The following is an 18,471-nucleotide window of genomic DNA, read 5'->3' as shown; positions in this document are numbered from 1 at the left end:
TCACTGAGGCGGTGCCTTCTGCTCAGCGTGCTGCACGCAGTTGTCTCAGCAAACACCGTCACATTTGTAATTTGGGGTTCAAAAAATTCCATATAACATTTGGACGTGTGTTTAGCTGATAGAAACCGAAACGTCCTTGCTTTTTGCGGATTAATTAGATATAAATATTCTTTCAGAGACACGAACCGATATGTTCACACATAAGAACTAATTCCGGTTCACTGGGAAGCTTTGAACTGCTTTCTGGAAAGTGACCATTGTTGTAATCAGGTCGAGGCTGTTATCATTTCCACTTGCTGACTTTCTTTGTGTTTTTTACGGATTTGCAGCAGAAAAACAGCGCAAGCTTTTTAGAGTGTCATGAAAGAAATGTCAAGGTAAGTTATGCATGTGACACATTTTTTCCTCATGAATGATTTTGCCCGCGTTTAAGACTATTCTGAAGAATAGGCTAAAGGCTAACGTTAGCAAACTGTCACAACAAGGCCTGCAGCCTTCGGTTGCTGGCTGTCCCGCTTTGTCGCTGGTGGGAAACTGCAGAGTAAATGTGTCAAAATACCCGCATAGTTTCCACTTGTTGGTTTTATTTGGGAAAATGACAACTTTTAGAATGTCTTTCTGTCGAGTCGTTACTTAAACCAATTCTTCCGTAGCATCCGGCTAACGTTTTGCCAACTTGCTAAATTAGCCAAATTGTTAGCTTCCCGTCGTGTTTGTAGCATCTCTGCTAACGCTCGCACGCTGTAAGGAGAGGTTGAATAGTGGCACTTTTTAAATTTGCTGTCTTGGTCAACTCGCTTTCCAAGTTCGACATTGCACACAACTATGGATTTAAAGCTTGCTGTGTGTGGGAGATGTGATTTAATCAGGTTGCTGTCTGTGGAGTGTTTACACAGTATAGTGTTCGCGGCAACAGAACAAGCTAACTGCAAAACCCGACTGGTGTTTATTAAAGTCTTGTTAACGCGTTGGGGAATGGTTCATGTCTTGTTCTTACTGAGCTTGAAACTTTAAAAAAGTGTGCTAAGTGGTGGTGTAGTATCTGCTTTTTGATCTGTTGTACCACGTTTATCGCAGCACCATGCCTAGTGGGCAGCAGCCTCAGAAACACTATGGCATCACCTCTGCGATTAGCCTCGCGCCCCCACGAGAAATAGACCACCACTACACCAAGAAGCTCTGCGATGCAATGAAACCTTTTGGAGTGTTTGAAGATGAAGAAGAACTCAACCATAGGTGAGGAATGCATGTTCTCTCTCCCTCTTTCTTTGTTAATAATATACCAATCACCACAATACAGTTTTTGAATATGTTGATTACAAACCTATGATTTGAAGAGCTATAAGCATTTAAACTAAGCCTCTCTGATATCTATTGTCTGCATTTTATTTGATGTGCACATTAACTAAGTGAATGTACATGGGCATGTAAACTCTTAGGACAGGTGACCTTGTGAAAATCATTTTCACTCTCTCAATGAATTTGTGGAAATGAAGGATTGTGAAAGAAGTGTCAGCTAAAAAGTCTTTCTTTTCAGACTTGCAGTTCTTGGGAAGCTGAATAACTTTGTTAAAGAATGGATTGCAGAGATCAGTGAGTTAAAGGTAGGTTCTGCTTGGGAAGCTGAATGATTTCTAACCCTATTACCAGTTTCCACCCCCAGAGTTCATTTTATGGTCATGCTGAACTGAGATTTACGGTCCCAAAAATTTGTCTGCCTGTTTGCGCATCTCTGTTTGGGGGTTGTTCACCCACCCCAAACCTACTGTCCTAAATCATATTTGCTTCCACACACTCCTCCAAAGTCCTGATTGCCTGTCGCTGGAAGTGGGTGATGTGTCATCCTACTCTTGATTAGTTGACAAGTGGGCCAGAATAGAGAAGGGAGCAACAGTGGAGTTCGCTGGGAACGGGTGAACTGTGGAAAAAGAATTCGAAGATAAAAAGAAAAAAAATACAGCATGAAATACACAGACCCTAGCTACTGTAGGCACTACTTTTTTTCTTTTCTTTTTTTTTAACATTTGGTTTCACTTCAGCTCTTTGTGCATCAGAAGTTTGATCTTCTCTGTTTCTGGAGGAACAACAATCTTACAAGCAAGAGTGGCCCACAGATCAATTCTACCACATACTCTGTACACTACCTCCACTACGCTGATGACAAACCTGTCTGCAGGCCTGGAGTGGACAGTGACCGCACCACCACCACTGGGCCATAAATCCCATTTAAGACTAGGGCTGTTCTACTGTCTAATGCTTGTTTTTGTTTTTTGTTTTTTTAACTGTTTATTGAGTTAGGCAAAATTTTTGTAGAGTTTTACAGAATTTCCCACTCTCTATAGTTGTGTGACATTAATTATTGGATTAACAGGGGAAAGCGCTCAATTGAAATGAGCTTTATCAACAATGCATGAGTATCACTGAAGATGTCCACGTGTTTAGCACTTTATTTGTGACCCCACAGAAACACTGTGCTACAGACACACCAACTACGCAAGCACCCTTTAAAGAATAAATAACAGGTGTCTATTGAACCAGCAGAGTATAATCTTTGCTTTAAAGTTTCCTCGTCCACGAATATGCAGAGCCATATGACGACATCCACATGCCTGCCAATTTTTGTGACTACTCAGCTGCACTACAAAATAATAAATACCTGTGCAGTAAAGCACAAATGGTCTTTGGTGTCTGCATCTCTCTACGTTTCCAACCAAGTGTATTCCCCGTCTTGTGTGAAGATGATGGGGCTTAGTGCTTTATGAAGTGTTTAATCTTAAACTGTCTAATCAGACACTAAAGTGACACTAACACTTTCTTCTGTTTTTTTTAAAAGTCATACTGACTTCAGTTTCTTATCTCTGCTCTACAGAACCTTCCACCATCAGCTATTAGCTGTGTTGGGGGCAAGATATTTACATTTGGTTCATACCGACTTGGAGTGCACACAAAAGGTATGTGTATCTGTTACTCTAATAATTTAACATCTTGTCAACGTGAAACCTGTAGTGTATGATGATTGGCTGGTTCTTTTGGCACAAAAAGAGCGTGTTAGCTGAGCATTATTACCACCTATTGCAGAACCCTGTACAAGCAGGTGTGCAACATTGTTTTTGAAAAGCTCAGCTCTCCCTGACGGCACTGAAACACAAGGCTGTCGCTGTCATTGTCATGTTCCTGTGCTATTGAGTGGTTTTGAAAAGGCTAGTTTTGGGGTCAGAAAACTGGGTAAACAAATACTGGTGTGAATGTGGTTTGAGTCTGCCATTGTTTTAAACAGCTGGCCAGTGTGACAAAAGGGTAAAATCTTTATTTAAATACAAGAGTATAATAGTGATTTGCACTCTTCTCATTTTTTTAAAGTTACCTGGTTAGCATGTAAACTTTGCAGTATTTTATATTTCAACCTTTTGCTTTCTCGGACAGAATATATTATATATTGATATATTATTGTAATTGTAAATATTTTTCTTAGTAATGAGCAATCAGATATTGCAAAACTGCAAATGAAGTTCTTTGTCTTTCATTTCAGTAATTTTAGTTGCTGCGGAATGAAAATGTAGTGCAAACATGCTGTCATTAAAAACCTGCGATGTCACGTATGACAGCCTGATCTGTATTACAGTTTAGTCCAACTTAATGCAATCACGTGTGAACTACTGTTATGCATTGGTGTTTTAATGTGAGACAGCAGTTACCAGTCCTGTGTGAGATAATGAGCTGTTATGGTCACAAACATTGCAGCATCGCGTACCCAAGTTCCACCATCCTGAGCAAATTTGGAGATAGTTCTGTTAAGCTAAGGGTGCACAGTGTGTTTGATTTTGTTTTGGTTTTGTTTGTTTTTCCATCTTGGGATCTTCGTAGAATTCTATTGTAGATTTCTTCTATTTTACTGCCATATGACACTTTCAAATCATGTGTCACATCAATCTCATGTCTCACTCTTATAAAAGTGTTACAAAAATGTTTTCCCAACTTCCTTCCACACACCTACAGTTGCCTCTGCTGACTTTACTAGAAAAAAAACCAATAGCACCATCAAGTAGACTGAGAAAGCAACGGATTTTATTATTGTAGTGCTAAAATTCAATTTATATTTGAAATTTGTGTAATAAACAGAGGAAGGGCATTGCTGTTCGACAAACTGATGCGACAGTTTCTGTTATGCTGGCCACAAATTGTCTCTTAAGTGATTCAAAAATTCCAACTGTTTATCAAAACATTTTCATCAACATGGTCAATATTTAAACTCCTTTGTTAAATCTGCTCAGGTTTGAATGTTCCCTGTGTGTTCTTCCTTTCTAGTCCCCTTGGCAGGTTTTTTTTCCCCTCATGTAAATGTTCAGTAATTTAGTCACCTTGAACATTGCTACTTCCTCTAAACCATAACATTTTCTACACTAAACATGAGCAGTCATTAGGCCTGTTGTGCTCAATAGTTGCAGAACTTCTTTGGATGTTTACATACCTAGTTTAGTATTTCCTAAGTCTGTGCTTTAAACCATAACGTTTTATCATGTAATCTTGACTGAATCAACTTTACTATCATTTGATTCATCAACCCTTTATCCTGCTGATCAAACCAGATGACACTGATCAAAGTAACTCCTCCTTACAGGAGCTGATATTGATGCCTTATGTGTGGCTCCACGGCATGTAGAAAGAACAGACTTTTTCCAGTCTTTCTTTGAGAAATTGAAACAGCATGAAGAGATTAAAGATCTCAGGGTAAGTCTTGTTGACACAGCGGGGGGGGCAGACTGACCTACAGTGTCCTCAGATGTCCTTTGTTGTTGATGAGGCCTCTTGTTTGTTCTCTACTCCCTCAAGGCTGTTGAGGATGCTTTTGTACCAGTGATAAAATTCAAATTTGATGGAATTGAGGTGAGTTTCATTGTCACCCAAATGATAATCATGATTACATCAGTGCATGCATACTGATTAAAGTAAACTAATTACACTACTGTGTTGGTAACATGCTTGCTGCAGGGTACTTTGTGCCATGTTGCTTTGGTCATGTTTCCCATTTCAACAAGTATGAAGGGTTAATCCCATGACGCAAACATTTTTATCTCTAATGTTTTATGTCTCTGTGTGAGCAGATTGACCTGCTTTTTGCCAGATTGGCCTTACAATCCATTCCAGACAACCTGGACCTGAGGGGAGACTCCATCTTGAGAAACTTGGACATTCGATGTATCCGCAGCCTTAATGGTGCGCTCAGTGGTCACTGCTGATCTGAGGCTTTAAGTTAAAACTGACACATCTCCAAAGTTTTCCTAATGGTAATTTCCACAACTGTAACACTGCCTTTTTTTTTTCTTACAGGTTGTCGAGTAACTGATGAAATTTTGTACCTGGTGCCGAACAAAGAGAACTTCAGACTGACACTGAGAGCCATCAAACTCTGGGCAAAACGTATGTGTGCTTGCACTTTCTATGTGTTTGCCGTTGTTTGCGTTTATTGTATTTATTTGCACTTGGGTTGTGTATCCTGTATAGAGGTTTAGGACGTGGCGTCATGCACACATCGCTTGAGAGCTGCCATATTGGCCATAATAAGCGTTATTATAACATAACAACAATATAACATCACAAGCTAACATCATGCAAGCTAACATTAGACTCTAGCGTCCAAAGACTTTTAACTGCTTTCCCTCTGATCAAAACTTTGATTACATTCTCAAATCACCAGAGTTTATGTTCTAAGTTCGAATCTGCCCACATAAGATCCAAAGTTTCAGGAACAACCATAAATGGCAGCAAACAGGAAATAACAGCAGCACTTACTGACATAAAATTACAGATATCCTCAACAATTCATCTCAGTGTGACTGTCGTTAATCAGAAATGAGCTACGTTGACCCATTGATAATGTAAGGGATAATGCACAGAGAGGTGCCAATATCAATATCGTGGTCCACTTGATCCAGTGACTACAGTCCAGTAACTAGAGTTTGTTACCCATCTTGACACAAAATACTGATATACAAGTTGACAAAAGTTTGAATGTTTATCTCGTTCAATATAATGTTTGATATAAATCGTGTGGTGTGATGTTGGGGAGAACGCCAGGAGAGGGGAAGTTAACATCCATCTTCAGCTCTTCGCTGCCAAGTTTCTCCACATAACGAGCAAGATGCTTGTCACAAAGTGTTTCACTTCCTCTGAGAGAGTATATACACTTGTTTGTTTATTCATAGCTGCTATAGTGTGTCTCATCTATATGTGGTGTAGGTTTTTCACTATGTTTCAGGCTTATTACATGTCCGAAATGGCCGATAAGTTAATGCCACGTGGTAAGCGGTCACATGTCTGCAAATCCTTTATGTAAACATTTGTGTTTACTATCACATAAGGCCAGAGGGGCTGATGGCGCGATATGGCAGCCTGGCTTCTGTCAGTCTGCCCAGGGCAGCTGTGGCTACAACTGTAGCTGCCTCCACCAGTGTGTGAATGTGAGAGTGAATGAATAGTGGCATTGTAAAGCGCTTTGGGTGCCTTGAAAAGCGCTATATAGATCCAATTTTTTATTATTATTACTACAAAAGCGCTCCTCCTGTTTTTCTCACATGTCAGTGTATAACTCAGAGTGGTTAGTGATGCTCTTCTCAATAACCTGTAACATTTCCTGTGGCTGCAGGTCGAGGAATCTACTCCAACATGCTGGGCTTTCTGGGTGGAGTGTCATGGGCTATGTTGGTAGCCAGGACCTGCCAGCTCTACCCCAACGCTGTTGCTGCCACACTTGTCCATAAGTTCTTCTTGGTTTTCTCTAAATGGTGAGATTCTGCAACTTATCGTCTTCTGCTTTTTGGCAGCGTCTCACAGCCCAAATATATTTATTTACTGCATTCATTACCTTCCTTTTGTAGGGAGTGGCCGAATCCGGTGCTTTTGAAACAGCCTGAGGATAGTAATTTAAATTTGCCTGTGTGGGACCCGAGAGTGAGTATTACACCAGTGTTTTACCTTCTTATGGTATTGTTATGCCCTCTGTTTTGCACATGTATTGCTGTGTAGACACTGGTAAAGCTATCTGGATGGAGATGTGATAAGTTTGTTGGTGTGTTTTTTAAATTTGGCTCGACAGCTAGTGTGTAGGTACATTTCACATCTCTTATTTCATGTCTCCTCATCCCTATGTCCTCACGTGACCACGACATTGATTGGGTCCCACTCATGAGCTCCAGTGCTCTTAACTCTGCTCGGAGGAGGCCTCCCAGAGCAGAGCAGTTTGGAGGAAGGAAGACTTCCCACATGGACGTCTTGTCAGATAACACACCCCTACAATAGAAAGTGCATTAGATACAGAATAGAGCTGAAATCTTTTTTTATGGGAGTCTCATTTATTTTGGAGACTAAGCCCTTCGTACCTTCTAGCGCTAGTATACATATGGTAACCGTACCATAAGTGGTAGGGCTGAGTGGGGCAATGGTGTGTGTACAGAATATTTCAGGACATATTGAGACTTTTTTTTTTTGCAAATGTAACTCTGTTCTATCTTGTCAACCTCACAGAGCCATGGGAAATTACTTAAACTGAAGAAGACATTGAAGCTATTAATAAATGACTTGGATCTGTGTAAAAATAAAGAACATTTAATCAAACTTTCTCGGGATTTGAAAAAAATCTTTTCGTCTGAACATTTGTTGTTCCTGTGATAGTTTAGGTGGTTTTTAATGAACAGTATTTGGTGGTTTGGTGGCTTTTAAATGAACGTGGCCTCCTAATTTTGCGTTTTGATGTAAAAAAACAAATTGTTTTTGAATGTAAAATGACTGTAGGTGATCGCATCCTTACACCAGGGGGTGCTGCAGAGTTGATGAGAGGGGGTATTGAGCCTGTTCTCTTACAGTCAGAGCAGGAGCAGCTCGTCTCTTTCAGTCTTTTCCTTTTCCAGCTGTCATATGTTTGTTTTTATAACTTTGCTTATAAATCTCTTTTCAAACTAAATGCTTTTTGCCTTAATTGAAAACACTCAAGCCCTTTGTAACTACTGTGTCATGTTTATTGTGTGCCTTCAGCAATAAACACTTTTTAATTGCATATTGGTGTCCTTTCCGTTCAGTCACTTGGCGACTGCTGAGCTGTAGGCTGAAAATACCATTTAGATTTTATTCATGCCACATGTTTGTTTTACGCTGAGACATTCATCACAGTGTGGACTGTTAAAAGCACAAACTGTTTATTTCCTGGTGGTAAGTTGGCATTTGGCCGTAGGCCCTCCCCTCTCTCTTAAATACAGAAAAGCAAGTATCCAGTGTAAAACCAATCATATGCAGGATACTTAAGAATGTGTCCCACTTTTGTGACAGGCTAAATCCAGATTTGGTGATGCTTATCATGCAGCTGGTGTTAAGGCTCATTGTGCACATAAAATTTCAAGTGTTTTGTAATGCTGGCAAACATGAATAGCTCTCATTTGATGTTAAAGATTAGTTATGGCTCATAGCCTTTTTTTTTTCTTTTTTTTTTCCATTTTATTTTATTTATTTATTTATTTTTTGTTTTTTTAGAAATAGTTTCTTTAATTCCGCCATCCTCACATTGCCTGAGGGGAAAAAATGCAAATGAGGGAAATTTAAGGCAAGCAGAGTGAATTGGGATGTACTGTGTGGGTGGGTGGGATGTGTGTACCTTTAGCTTTATGTTGCTTTTGTGCGTGTGGGTGTGGGTTGTGGTGAAATTGATCTTCTCATTCAGCTCGGTGGGTGGAGTGCACTGACGCAACAGCTCCCTGATCTGCAGAGAACCCAACAAGAGTCCCCTGTGCTGCGTCTTTCCTTAATTAATCGACCTTTTTAAATTCTAGGTGAACCCAGCTGACAGATATCACCTGATGCCCATCATCACACCTGCCTATCCCCAGCAGAACTCCACATACAACGTCTCCACGTCTACACGTACCATCATGAGCGAGGAGTTCAAATACGGTAAAGAGTGAATCAGCAACGTAGCACTGCGAAGTCACTTCATCAGTGTTTTCCAATTTACACTGGGTGTACACGAGGGCTGAGTCATCAAATCCATCTTCGTTCTATCATGAACAGGTCTCAGCGTCACAGATGAGATTCTTCAGGGCAAAGCAGAGTGGTCCAAACTGTTTGAGCCGCCCAACTTTTTCCAAAAATACAAGTGAGTGCTCTGTCTGTGCTTTTGAAACCGCCTGAGGATAGCAATGTAAGTGTACCTGTGTGGGACACCCCTCCCCTGCCAGGTGCATATTTAAAAAAAACACAAATGCTTTATGCAGCTGAAACAAACTAGTGCAACTTGCTCTACACCCCCCCCCCCCCCCCCCCCCCCCAAAAGCAAGTTATTGTTTCTGTGGTGTGGGCAAATTTGAGTCATTCTGTGGTCACTTAGGGTGACTCACTTTGTTTATGAATGTTCCTCCCACACGCAGTTTCTGCTGGCTTTCTGTTGGTGCTGCTCTGTTACTGGAGCTACAATGGTCACCTGAGCAGTGGTGGGACTGTCGATGCCCAAAAACTGTGGATTTTGCTCCTCGGTGTGGTATTGAGGATTGGTACAAGATCATTAAGACTGCACAGTAGTGCATCAGCAGACCAACACCAGTCTCTGTGAAAGCCTGAGGTCTTTCAGGACCTCTGGATTTATTATTTGCATAACTTCCATCCATTCTCTTCCGCTTATCCTTTTTAGGGTCGAGGGGGGGTGGAGTCTATCCCAGCTGTCTCAGGGCGAGAAGCAGGGTAAACTCTGACCATAACTTGTCTAACTTTATTTATTTTCTTCTTTTTTTGTGGCAGACATTACATTGTTCTCACTGCCAGTGCATCGACAGAAGAAAACCACTTGGAATGGTGAGTGTCAAAGATCAAGATTTCTAGTAGCTCAGGAGCTCTAAATCTGTAAATCACCATCAGCCATCATTGTCTTTGATATTAATTGATACATTTGAGCCTGCCAGTTTGCATGCCAGCTTAGTTTCATCTGTATTTACAGTCATGGTACAGGATCATCTATGTAAAGTGTGTATGAAAAAGGTGAATGTAGCTTCGGTGTGTGACAAATTAAGCTTTTGCAGAAGTGTGTGACTTTTGTTCTTTTTAAAACAAAAAGTGAAATTGTTTAGATGTATAGGTCTTCATCTAGAACCTCAGTAAACTCTTTCCTGATGAGTTTAGTCTCAGCAACTAGTGTCAGGTCTTATCGAAGACAGTATAATGATCATTTTTGTCCGATTAAGTCCAAAACAAGGATTTAGCAGGCCTAACTTGTGATTGTGAGCCCCATCCGGTTTCCTTAGGTTTCTCTGAGATTTGCGGCAAGAGCCAAAACACTCAGCTTGAAGCTTCAAAAACAGGCCTTCACTTAATGGGTGATGTTACAGTGACTATATCCAGCCATCGTATACAGTTTGTCCTGCACATCAGTTGGAAAACTGTACCAAGTGCACTGTAACTGGGCGATTTGCTTCATAGTGTAGTCGTCCTATTTCCCCCTGTTGCATTGCCACTGGGTGCCTGAGAAGTCTACCATTATGATTATGCTGCCGTTCACCATTCATAACGTACAATACGTCTCATACATGCACACAAAGGGGAAAAAAGCGTAGCAGCTGCAGCAAGAGTCACATTTATAACACACAGAAAAGTTTGTATGTTGACATGCAAACTTGTCATTAGTAGTATAACAGTCATTACTGTTATCCTGGGTCCACTGTCATGGGGTGCACATATTTGCGTCGTTCAGACCAGATTCATGGACGCGGAAAGTGTAATCGAGGCTGAGCAGTCAGAATTATTCTCCTGTTTTCTCTTATTTGATGAATCAGTGTTGCCGCGTCACATACACGCCAACCTCAGAGCACGCAGGAGTCAGAGTGTAGATGTGTGCGCGCTGTGTTGCAAGCATAAGTTATCTGTGAAGAATTGACGGGAATCTGCAGCTTTGTAGGTTGAATTTAATGCGGCTCTCATGCATCAGATAAGTATAGATAAAAATCACCTTGATTGGTGAGGTATCACCTTTAACTGTGACCATCATCGATCGATGACATCATTGCCTGTCAGCACAGCCTTGTGGTGTACCCTCCCTGACCACGTCTTAATGTTGTTGTTTTTTTTCCCCAGGATCGGCCTGGTGGAGTCAAAGATCCGTGTTCTGGTGGGAAACCTGGAGAGGAACGAGTACATTACCCTGGCTCATGTAAACCCCCAGTCATTCCCGGGATCTAAAGAGAACCGGAACGAGTGAGTCCAGCTTCATCCACAGACGCTCAACCAGAACATCGAGACATATTCTAAGGGAGCGTGCTCTTTTTGTGTTTTTCTCCAACAGGAACGATTTTGTGTCGATGTGGTTTATTGGGATCATCTTTAAGAAGGTGGAGAATGCAGAGAGTGTGAACATAGACTTGACATATGACATCCAGTCTTTCACAGACACTGGTAGGTCTAACCTCACTCTGCGTTTTAAATGAGCTGAAGGAAAAATTGCTGCTAAATCTTTTCGAACATTCTAGGAAAAAGGACAATGGCTTGTTTTGTTTTTTTCAGCATTAACATGTGCTCTACTTTAGTGTATATATCAGGGAAAACAGGTGAGTTTATAAATGAACTGAATGGAACTGCTGCAGAAAATACCTTTCCAAACATTTTAGCTCCTTTTTCCAAAGGTTTAGTTCAGATGTTTGTTGTTGAGGGGTTTTTTTTTTTAAGGGATCCTATGAGATGTCCGTGTTGTGCTTAGTCTTTATAGTCTTTTCTATGTCCGCAGTTTGCAAAAGCTGAAGAGAGTAATGGTACCGAAGCGAAGGCAAAAAATGTTTTTACTGCTGCACCATGTCCTTCCCAACAGAGCATACACACACTCTCTCCATCCTATCCACACAGAAACAGTCGTTTTATTTCCAGAATACACAAGTAGATTGTTTTTTGTTTGTTTTTTTTTAGCTAGGCTTTTGAATCCTACTACTCAGATTCACACAGTGTGATGAATCATTCGTGCGGCTGTGTAACATACAGCTCTGAAACGTAAAGTTTCTGTATGAGTCAAACAAATCTGGTGGCTTTCAAAAGCGCAGGTGATGAGTTCAGTTCTCCACTGAAAATGGGCTGACGGCAAAGTAAAGTGGGGGGAGATGTTTTTGGGTTTGTTTGGTTTTTTATGGTTATTAAAAAATTTTAAAAAACACTAGTTTTTGCAACTTTAGCAATCAATCATTTACTGTGGTTTATAGTGGTGTGTAGGTTGTGTGCTTCTGCTGCTGTAGTTATGTTGTTATGTTTAGTGTAAATGGAGTTTTAACATTAAAAAAAGGACACAAACATACCACAGATACATCTCGGGTGTTTCACTGAGTAAATTGGCAGAAATGACCGGAGCTTATTTGTATGATTTTTATATGTTTAACAAACATTTATATACACCTGTAGAGGTTGTCTGTCCTGTCAATGTTAACGTGACATTGTGCACATCAGTGTACAGACAAGCCAACAACATCAACATGCTGAAGGATGGGATGAAGATTGAAGCAACACATGTGAAGAAGAAGCAGCTCCATCAGTACCTGCCTCCTGAAGTGGTGCAGAAGAAAAAGAGAGTAAGATGTTGCTCTGCGATGCTTGTCTTGTTTTTAGGTTTGTTCTCCTCCTTAACAAATCTGTCCTCCCGCAGAGCATAGCAGAGTTGAACCGTAGTTCTAATGGTGGCAGCTCTAAGCGGCTCTCCCTCGACAGCAGTCACCTGGACAGCTCCAGAGACACAGACTCAGGGACTCCCTTTAACTCCCCGCCCAGCAAACCCTCCAAGCCTACATCTGACACAGACGACAGGTATGATGCACTACTTGTGTGTAATTTTTACTGTTAGTGTTGTCCTTTTTTTCCTAATCCCCTTTTACCTCATGAATACAGTTGTCTTCAAATTGTTGTCATGTTTTCTGCTCTTCATTTTGCAGCGTCAGTCCTCCTAAGCAGCTTTTTGTGGAGGGTTCTCCAGCACCTGTTGCAGCTGCTCCTCCTGCTGCTGCTCCTCCTGCTGCTGTTGCTGCTCCTCTTCCTGCTCCTGTTGCTGCTGCAGCTAAAGACCAGGGCATGTCCATCCCTGTTATTGGTACAAGTGAGTTAAAATAAAATCACACAGGGACTGTGTATAATGCATGTTTTACTTTGCTTCCTAACAGAAATGTCGATTTAAACTGCAATACTTTAATTAAGGAAATGCAGAAAGTGTTACTGTGCACTTGTTAAGTTGGTCTCTAACATGTCCTCTTTTGATTTCCCAACTCCATCACCTCCTCATCCTGAAGAACCTCCTCTTAAAGCAAAGCCTCCTTCCCCACCAGCCAGCAGCTCCATCACCAGCAGCACAAAGCCTACCGCCACCAGCAGCCCCAAAGAGGAGCCCAACGGCCTGGAGGACTCAGTCAACGGAGCTCCTTCCAAGAGACCGCACTCGCCCACACAAGAGGACCCGGCCAAGAGGCCAAAAAACACAGACGTAAGCATTTGGACAACTTATTGACATATTTAAAAGAATGGACCAGATGCTGACACTGTTGTGTTTTGCTGCTGCAGGTGGTGTCAAATGATGACGCTGCCTTCAAAGAACCATATCCACCCTCGTCTGACCCCCAAACACACGGAGAAGCATCCAGCATTGTAGGTGTTACTGCTGCTGTGTCTGCCTCTGTTAACTGTTAATAATAAAGGATTTTCTCAGTAATGTAAAGCAATAAAAACAAATTACATTTTCTCTTCGTTAGACTTCTCTTGCTGGATCAAAGGCAAAGCCCATTCCAACCATCGATACCTCAAGAACACAAGCAAGTTCTTTATCTTTACTTGTTAAATCACTTATTAAAAGACTTGAGGTGATTTCTAACACTGCTGTTGTTCTTCCTCCCTCAGAGACTTCCCAGCATGGAGCTGCCTGATGCCTCCTCGCCTCTCCCTGCCAGTAACAGCTGTCGTGTTGTGAAAAATTCCATTAAACTGGCCCTCAACCGCCACAAGTGAGTTTCATCAGTTATTTGTATGTATGGAGTTTTTCTCCCATCACATTTAGTAGTTGAAAGTGCTGCTTTCACTGATGCAATTCTGATGTGCTGTATGTGTTGTCCTGCTTGTTTTTCAACGTGTCTGTGCAGTATCACACCTCCCAAGCCGCCCGTGTTTGAGGACGCCCTCACCACAGACGCTCCTGCTGCCAGCGAGGAAAAGGGCATGTCCATTCCTGTGATTGGCTCAAGTGAGTATTTGTTTCAATAGCTTCTTTTCATAAAACTGCACATCATTAATTAGAAATCAAATAAATTACAAGCAACAAACAAACGGCAGCGATGTCCATAAGATTTTTTTTTTCTTTTCTTTTTAATAAACCTGAAGTAAAGTCACTGCTGCGTCCTGTCAGTTATCAGAGACTATATTTACCTTTCTTGTTTACTTTAAAAGGACAAGAGATTAATCACCCTGCGATCTGGTCATTTACAGGTCGGCAGAACAATCCGACACCTGTTTGAAAAACACTCATGGCATACTGCTGCCTGTGGAATATCAAAGAATTAATAGGGTCATATATCATCAATTGCATCAAATCATTTAATCAAGCTTCTGTAATCAAATTCTCCTGTGCTTTTATTTATTTATTTATTTATTTTAAAGAGCTAAATAACCCAGATGTGTGTTATCAGGGTTAGCAACCCTGGTTCTTGGATCAAAGACATGCCCTAAAGTAAAATGAACAACTCCTTTAAAAAGATCAACCTTTTTAATCAGATAAAAAAATGAGGTTAGGCAACTTCAACCAATTCTTTTATTTTTCAGCTCGCAGTAGCATTGGATTAAAGATTTTTCGACAAAATACTTATGAACCAGCATGTAATGGCTGGAGCAAACGCAGTAACAAACCCCAAAGCCGCACTACAGCACAGCATTTGTTTTAAATGGTAACCATCACCTCAGCCTACATTACCAGCAGCTGTCCTAGAATTAATTGTGACCTCCAGAACGGTGATCTTGCACTCATTTCTGAGTGATGCACACTACATTAGTTCAGATGTTTTTTCCATCGCGCCGCTCAGCTGTCGACTTTGGTGACGCGTCAGTGCTGCTAATCGCAAACCACACTCGTGCATCTGCAGTGCTGCTCACTACAGGTGTTCTTTAGCGACCTGCTGCGTTTCTGATTTGCCCCACTAAACACCACATTTTCCATATCATTTTAAAGTAAAAGCAGAGCTTTGTTTTGCTTTCCTTTACGATGTTGAGTTGGTCAAGTAAGATTTTACTCTTTGTGATCTATTAGATTGTATTGTGTGTATATAAGAAAGTGATTTTTTTTTTTTTTTATCTTATCCATTAATGAAGATCCAAATGTATTGCATAATTTCTCCATTAGTTTGTTAGCACATGCTAAGCTAAGATACAATACAAAGGCTAGTGGAAAAACTCACCATTTCTGTCCCAATCTTTCTCTCTGTAGAACATGTGACATCCAAACATGTGGTGCCTCCCATCGGCAGCTCCATCCCCACGCTAGTGAGTCGAGTAGTCGACCCTCTGAACGGAGCAGCCTCCAAGAGACCCCACTCCCCATCGTCGGAGGAACAGGCCAAAAGGCTGAAAGAAACAGAAAAGGCCAGAATCCATATAGCTTGAACTGCCAACAAAGACTGGATTCACACAGATAACCGAGGTGAGGGGCTTTAAGTCAAGTCAAACACCGAGGACGTGACTTCACACAGGGACAGGCGGCGGCGTTCAGGTCAGTCAGTCTGAAGCGTGAAGCAGCACAGACACCTCACCTCAGACTTGGAGATTACAGTCTTGCCAGTGGATAGGGGATTCGGCCATTGCTGTCACACACTCACAGCCAGAGGGGAGTTTAACCCCCCTCCCGCAGTCTCGGAGATATGACACGAGAACTAAAGCAGCAGGTTTTTGTTCTTTTCTTTTCTTCTTCTTAACTCTGTGTTTAGAAATCTACACATTACAAGAGGAAAACATGCTGTCCTTCTATTTCATCGTCTCCTTTTTTCCAGTTTAAAAAAAAAAAAAAGAAAAAAAAAAAGGCCCTGATCATTTATCAGCACTTGCTACACACATTTCTGGTGTATGCTGATTTTCTTTTACTCCTTCATTTTCTTTTGTCCTCAACAGAAACCTGTACAGTAAATGTTGATGTACATAACTTTTTTTTGTCTTAAAAAGGAGCAAAAGATCACCGTTAAAACTTTTGACCATTCTATTGTAGTTTTATCTAAAAATGGGGAAAAAAAGTATATTAAAAAAAAATGTAATTTTTCTTTGTTTTCTCTACTGCTTGTCCAAAAACAAACTGTCCAGTGCCCTGGATATCTTCAGTAGATACTGCATAGGTTGCAGGGAGGGTTTAATGAGGGTGTGCTTGGATGTGACTGGATACTAAAACCACAGCTCATTGGACCAGCATGGACTCCAGGTGTAGGCGCGCAAATGATCTTGGGCAACACAAGAGCTTCTCAGGGGCTGGTAAGGGCAAGAAAATGTTGTCATGACAACAGGAACGGTCACCAGAACCATATCAAAGTGCCACAGACGCTTATAGTTCTATTTGTCTGAGCTTCAGTGTCGCACCCGTCCGTCTCTGATTGGACAAGAAGGCTGACTTTTTCTGCTCACGTTCGTTCAATCCCTAGATGTCAGAAAAGTGTCCCGACACAAAAAAGTGAGCGTTGAACGGTTTAGACACCGCCCCCCCCTCCCCCGAAGTGCTTTCTATGTCTGTGATTGGCTGATTGTCTGACACGTAGTAATTTCGCTCTAGTCCATCAGGAGGACTAAACAAAATGTTTGGAAATACTGCTTGACCCCCTCCCAAACACACACACACCCCTCCACCTGTTCACTGTGGTCTGGTTTTGCTTGTGAAGTGTGATCCTTATAAAAACCAGGTCCCGGTTGTGAGTGCATTTCATGTCCTTTTGGGAAGTTTGTGGTGCTTTGTGACAAGAAAAAAAAAACCCAACAAAACAAAAAAAGATGGTTCGAAGCTTTTTGAAGAGTTGTGAGTGTATGCATGCATATCTGGTTGACTGTGTGTGAGCGTGCATGCATAGATGGCTGTGTTTATGTGTTGGAGAGAGACAAAATTCCCTTCTATATGGGTGTTAACCCTCTGCGCCTCCTGTGGAGGTTCTTAAAAGGCATCTCCTGGGGCCACTAGTGGCAGTGGTGGTGGTGAGGAGAGGGGTCGGGAGATAACTACTTTCTTGCCTTGCCTTGCCCAACCCTCCATCTTGAAGCTGGGTGTCTTTGCATTTGATTTCAGTACAGAGGATATATAAATATAAACATAGTAAAGTGTAAAGCGATGCTAATGGGGCGCCCTCTTCATTGGAGCAGGTTGACAGTTGGGACATAGGCTTTCTAGCATCAGTTTCCCCAACTAAATGTACAGAGAACAGTTTTTTTTCCAAAAGGCATATTCTTCATTATTTGGGGGTTTTCTTATCACTTTATTTATATTTGCATATTTGTACCATGTGATTTTTTTTTTTTTCTTTTTGATTTTTTTCTTATTTTTTAAATAGCATTCATAGCAGGTAGGTCTTTTGAATCTGCACCACTCTGTTTCAGACAACTCATGTTTTACTGTTCAGAAACATTTAACAAAACAGGTCGTTTAGATGTTTGTTTCTAAAAATGTATTGAAAGGGTATTTTTGTATGTGTTTATCACTTCCTTTAAACAACTGTACACCTATTAAACCCCTAAAAACAATGTGCTGTCTGTGGTTTGGTTTGTTTTTTTCCTCAATTTTATAATTACACCTATGACAACGCCGTAATGGGAGCGATGGGATTGGATGATAACTGATGTGCCGTGTTTGATTTCCTGGAAATGTTTATCGTTGAAGTAAAAAATGTCTTCTAAGAATTAATAAATGAGAGCCAGTAACTATACAATCCAGTCTGTTTGTGTGCAATGGGGAAGAAAGCCAAAGCAGGTCAGGGAGCAGATGAGCTGAAGGGGCCAAGGTTACAGTAGTTAACTAAAAAAATCATTAGATTGGGGGGGGGGACACAATTTCCTAAATCTTTCCTCTGGCAACTACCCCATACGATTGTTGTTATTATTATTATTTTTTACATCTAATATAACAACTGAACTGGATTATCAAAACTAATTAGAAAATATGAAACTATAATAACAAAGCCTGGTATAAGATGCAAAACTGCTCTAGCGGAGTCCAAGAACTGAAATATAGATCTGGGAATGAACAAAGCAGATCCTGTCTTAGTGAGAAGCAGTGTAATGCTGACATTACTATATTAAAATGAGGTATAGCATCTTTACCCAAGTTAGCTGCTGACCTCATCCTTCACCTTGTGTTTCCCATCATCATTTTGATTCCTCAACATAATATATTTGTAATCTTTAAAAAACCTTGAATCTCACTAAGACTTTCTCACAAATGTACTGTTTTTTTAATCATCTAGAAGAAATATAAAATCA

At 41.0% G+C, this 18,471-nt stretch overlaps 1 protein-coding gene across 1 annotated transcript; it reads left to right on the top strand.

The window, feature by feature from the left end:
- Nucleotides 1–13: 13 nt before the first annotated feature.
- papolg (poly(A) polymerase gamma) lies at nt 14–17,434 on the top strand. The gene is made up of 24 exons (XM_026189480.2): nt 14–377; nt 1,078–1,236; nt 1,538–1,604; nt 2,870–2,951; nt 4,619–4,728; nt 4,831–4,884; nt 5,103–5,214; nt 5,329–5,418; nt 6,644–6,782; nt 6,876–6,948; nt 8,817–8,937; nt 9,055–9,139; nt 9,778–9,831; nt 11,104–11,223; nt 11,312–11,421; nt 12,454–12,575; nt 12,650–12,807; nt 12,933–13,093; nt 13,284–13,474; nt 13,552–13,635; nt 13,740–13,799; nt 13,885–13,988; nt 14,124–14,224; nt 15,458–17,434. The coding sequence occupies exons 1-24, from the start codon at nt 361–363 to the stop codon at nt 15,631–15,633; spliced, it is 2,550 nt and encodes an 849-aa protein (XP_026045265.1). The 5' UTR covers nt 14–360; the 3' UTR covers nt 15,634–17,434.
- The last annotated feature ends 1,037 nt before the right edge of the window (nt 17,435–18,471 follow it).

This window comes from Astatotilapia calliptera, chromosome 13 (genome assembly GCF_964374335.1).
Source record: "Astatotilapia calliptera chromosome 13, fAstCal68.1, whole genome shotgun sequence".
In the NCBI taxonomy this organism is placed as follows: Eukaryota; Metazoa; Chordata; class Actinopteri; order Cichliformes; family Cichlidae; genus Astatotilapia; species Astatotilapia calliptera.
The sequence above is the reverse complement of the archived record's forward strand: the minus strand, read 5'-3'. Positions and strand labels throughout refer to the sequence as shown.